At 28.7% G+C, this 4,727-nt stretch overlaps 1 protein-coding gene across 1 annotated transcript; it reads left to right on the top strand.

Moving 5' to 3' along the window:
• Positions 1 to 2,803: 2,803 nt before the first annotated feature.
• Positions 2,804 to 4,387, top strand: LOC139863378 (magnesium transporter MRS2-2-like). The gene is made up of 5 exons (XM_071852016.1): positions 2,804 to 2,839; positions 2,961 to 3,092; positions 3,238 to 3,357; positions 3,485 to 3,571; positions 4,247 to 4,387. The coding sequence occupies exons 1-5, from the start codon at positions 2,804 to 2,806 to the stop codon at positions 4,385 to 4,387; spliced, it is 516 nt and encodes a 171-aa protein (XP_071708117.1).
• The last annotated feature ends 340 nt before the right edge of the window (positions 4,388 to 4,727 follow it).

Raw genomic sequence — 4,727 nt, 5'->3', positions numbered from 1 at the left:
TAGTTGATGGCGGATTATGCAACTACGAAAAATGAACGCGTGGATGGTTTAGTCCCCTGGATAGTCCAAAAAAAATGTTAAAAAAAGGTGGTACTCCGTTAAAATCAAGGAATGAAATTGAGATTAGTAAAGGAAATATTAAAGTAATGAATTTAATATATCATAGAACACCATTATCATTGATCTTGCTTGGTATATTAAATCAAGAATGTGTATATATTTTTTATTAAAAAATGTTTAAGTTTATTATTCATTTATATTTTACACACACACAATTACATATATATATATATATATATATATATATATATATATATATATATATATATACATACATGTATATACATATATATATACATGTATATACATATGTATATACATGTATATATATATGTATATATATATATATTAAAATCCACAACAAATTTTATATAATAGCTAATATTTATTTTTATGTTTATATTATATAAATTGCTGATATTTTAATTTTAACTAGTTATTGAACCCTCGCTTCTCGCCGGGGGTTCGATTTTTAATTTATTTTATTGCGTTTAGTAAAATTATTTTGTGGCTAACGATGATGTCGTTGAAGCGCAACTCGAGTCGAACTAAAAGGTATAACCCGTGAGAGATTTAAATGTTATTCTAAAGTAACAATATATGTGCATCTCCGCGTTTCGCTATGGAATTGTCGACTTTTAAAAATTCAACGCAAAATCAACGTGTATGAAAAGTACCCCAAATATTTAGCGTTTTTTAAAAAGCGTCTGTTTTGCATATAGCTAGTGACATTGTGTTCCTAAAATTATTTCGAGTTTAACGATGGTGTCGGAAAAATTTAACTCGTTGCGAGCGAGAAGATATGACCCGTTGAATATTTGGGTGGAGTTTATTAAAGATTTTTTATGAAAATGGTTATTTGATAATTTACCCCCCCTGTTTGGGGGGTCGATTTGAATTTTTCAAAAAAGTGTGGGGGCCTTTGTTGGTAAAATGTAATTTAGTTAAAATTAATAATAAAAAAAAGTGAAAAGTCGAAAATGCCCCTGGTACAATTTATAACTTTTGTCTATTAGTTAATATGTAAATTATATTATATACATTACTAAAATAAGTATTATATATAAAATTAACTACAACCTTACTTATGTGTAGATTTACATTTAGGATACCTATAATTACATACTATAATTACATACTAGGGTATAGTAGCATTAGATTGAGAAATATTTACTAGCTAAAAATAGTTTACTAATTAATCTATATATCTAAAAATTATAGGACAAATGAATAGTAACTTTTATAAGCTTTACAACTTTGTTTCAAACTTTTTTTTATAATTCATACACACTCTTTATAATACTTCACTTTATACCTTTTATAAATTTACCACAAACTTTTCACATTTTATAATTTAACCATTAAACTTCTCATTCATTATAAATCGACTACATAATCCACCTCAAACTTTTTACTTTTTTATAATTCATACACACTCTTTATAATAATTCACTTTATAGCTTTTATAAACTTACCACAAACTTTTCACATTTTATAATTTAACCATTAAACTTCTCATTAATTATAAATCGACCACATAATTTTTCCTATCTAATAACTATTTATTATTATTATTATTATTATTATATTATTATTATATAATAACAAAGTCAACTTCACCTAATCATTTTTCAAAAAATTTAAATTGAATAAAAAGAACCCTTAGATTAAATATCATCTTTCAATAACGACCATTAGATTTTTTAATCACTCAACAGTTGTGTCTCTTCTCAATTTCAATTGTAGAGTTACAGAAACACCCTTCAAAGTCACGTACCTAATGAAAAATACGGGGTCGCTGGTTAATCTTCCAAGTTCCCATATAACAAAATCAGAAATTCCAATCAATACAGACACCTTCATCAGAAAAACAAGCTCATGTTGAATCGATCGATTCAATTATTTTCCGATTCATCATCGATCGAATCAATTCTGTTCTGATGATCACGAAACATTGATCGATTAAATTTATTTCTGAAATCTTTATGAATCAGAAAATATGTGAATTAGGGTTCGCACATGGATAATTGTTTCCTATTTCTGGATTCATCGAACGTAATCAAACCCATTACTGAAAAATATATTGTATGTATTCAAACCCTAGCAGAAACTAATTTTAGTGTGATCGTTGTGGGTGCCTCATGTGATCTTGCCAAGACAAAGATATTTCCTGCACTTTTTGCCGGTATTTTTATGAAGATTGTTTACCTCAGGTTCTTATTTTAGTTTTTCATCTTAATGTTTTATTATTAATGGAAAATTTGATGTTAGTAAGCATGTAAATCCTAAACTGAAGTGGTTTCATACTTCAGTTACTGCACTTTTTACTATTATTATTTTAATGTTTTATTATTAATAGGAAATTTGATGTTAGTAAGATTGTTAAAACATCAATTTCTCATGAATGTATTCAAAGTTACTGCACTTTTTCTACTTCCTTTTTTTTTGTTTACTCACCCTAATCTTCATGAGAAAGATGTAAAGATTTAGTGCGCCGTTAATTCAAACAAAATTGATACATCAATATGTTCACCATATACTTCAAAGCTACGAGTTTTCAAGTTCAATGCATATTTTATAAAGGGGAAAGTTTGTTCTCTTCTATATGTTTTTTATAAGGATGATATTTTTCAATTGAGTTTGATCAAACTTGCACCATTTTAGTTTATACAATTGATTTATATTTTCTGCCTTTTTCATTTATCGCTTTATGCTTTAATTATTGGATATTATCATTTTTACGATGCAGCATATCAAGGCTTTTATCACTGCTGAAGTGGTTAGGATTTCATAATCTTACTTCCAACTTTTATTCTTATAAGATTTTTTAGCCAAGTCTCTTATAATTGAATGCCTTAAGAGAGTTCTTTTATAATTAATTTGCAATTTTTTTTGGGTAGATATTGCTTCGGGATCCTTCGGATGATAATGTAATACCAGTGGTTGAGGAATTAAGGAGGAGGTTACCTGTTGTAAATGCCAATCATGGAGAAGTGGGTGGGCAGAATGATAATGAAACTGGTGAAGAAGATGCTATGATAACATGATTTTTTCATCTTTGTTTCTGTTCTTACAACTTTAGCTCTGTTTTATGTTGTTTATTATTTATCTGATAGTTAATTTAATATTTTTGTATTTGAAAGAAGTGAAATTTATATATAAATAATGCATGCAGAATCTCCTTTTGAATTCCGAGCACTAGAGGTCTTCTTAGAGGCCATTTGCAGCTTTCATGCTGCTCGTACCACAGAACTTGAAACCGATGCTTACCCAGCCTTGGATGAGCTTACCTCCAAGGTACATGTTTTTTTTGGAAACTATTATGCAAAAATGTTCATGTTTTCCATATGCATGAATGTGCTGTCAATACTTGATAGAAAGCCATATACATACAAATTTTTAACCATATTATCTCGTGTGGCAGATTAGTAGTCGTAATCTGGATCGTGTTCGTAAACTGAAAAGTGCAATGACAAGGTTAACTGCTCGTGTTCAGAAGGGAAACATGATGGTCACATATTCACAACCCTTCCTTCAAACACAATTTTAGGAAATTTGTAAAATTAATTAACATTAAGGTGACTGGATGACAATAACAGAATTTCAATAGTCAAAATAATTTGTAAATGACAAATTGAAAGAAAACGTAACATAGTTTGGTCGTGATTCTGTTTAACGGAATGCAGTTATGTTATCTCTCCAAACAAGGATTCAACTTTCACACCTGTCGTATATCGTTTCTTACAAGGTCTTTTTTGAAATTTTGGAATGGCAAAAACATTGAAAGAGACCAACCTGGAAATGGGTAATTAGTAAGTTAACCAGTTTTCATGTGCTTAGTCAATGAAAGTCAACATGGTCAAATTTACTGAGATATCAGTTGCAATGTCATCATTTTCAGTGGGTAACTGGGTCAGTATCCCTTCAAAAATAAAATAAAAAATTAACGAGTTTGATTTATTATATGAAATCCAAATTTGAATCTTTATTTGGAGTGAGAAATTACCATCTTTCTCTAACTATGACTATGATCAAACTATGATCCGATTTTCATCAGTTGCATCGGCCCTTTTGGAAAAAACATGTAAGAAGTTGCTGTGGAGTGACTGATTATTGAGAAAATGTAAATCGGTTAATGTTGGTACATTACATGTTAAAAATCTTAGGTCATTGATGTTTGTTGCAGGTTAGGGATGAACTTGAACGACTTTTGGATGATGATGATGATGATATGGCAGATCTTTACTTATCCCCCAAGCTATCTTCGGCTTCACCAGTGAGTGGGTCAGGAGCTGGTTATTTACGAAATAATAACCTCTACTATTAGCTATTTATATTAAATCACTTATTACAACATTTGTATGTTAAATCCCGTGAAATCGCTGATTATAAACTAACCTTCGTGTACTTAATTGTTTGATTTACGCTACAAGCATTTTTTTTTTTAATATTATGAATTATAATTCACTGTAATTATTTTTATTTTCATTTTTTAAAAGTGTTTTTTAAAGGCATTTCCAATGATTATTTATTCCATTACATTTATGATATCTCTCAAAATAAGTTTCATAATCTTTTATTTTAAAAACTAGAAATCTCTGAAAATAAGTTTCATAATTTTTTATTTTAAAAACCCGCGAAATCGCGGGTTATAAACTAGTTATTGT

The sequence above is a fragment of the Rutidosis leptorrhynchoides genome, chromosome 8 (assembly GCF_046630445.1).
Source record: "Rutidosis leptorrhynchoides isolate AG116_Rl617_1_P2 chromosome 8, CSIRO_AGI_Rlap_v1, whole genome shotgun sequence".
In the NCBI taxonomy this organism is placed as follows: domain Eukaryota; kingdom Viridiplantae; phylum Streptophyta; class Magnoliopsida; order Asterales; family Asteraceae; genus Rutidosis; species Rutidosis leptorrhynchoides.
Note: the sequence above shows the minus strand (reverse complement) of the source record. Positions and strands in the feature narration are given on the sequence as shown.

Excerpts from the sequence above, each read along its gene's own strand:
- LOC139863378 (XM_071852016.1), top strand. The coding sequence starts at position 2,804 with ATGCAGCATATCAAGGCTTTTATCACTGCTGAAGTG. Across the intron at positions 3,358-3,484 it reads TGGATGAGCTTACCTCCAAG|ATTAGTAGTCGTAATCTGGA; the intron begins GTACATGTTTTT and ends CTCGTGTGGCAG. Across the intron at positions 3,572-4,246 it reads TTCAGAAGGGAAACATGATG|GTTAGGGATGAACTTGAACG; the intron begins GTCACATATTCA and ends TGTTTGTTGCAG.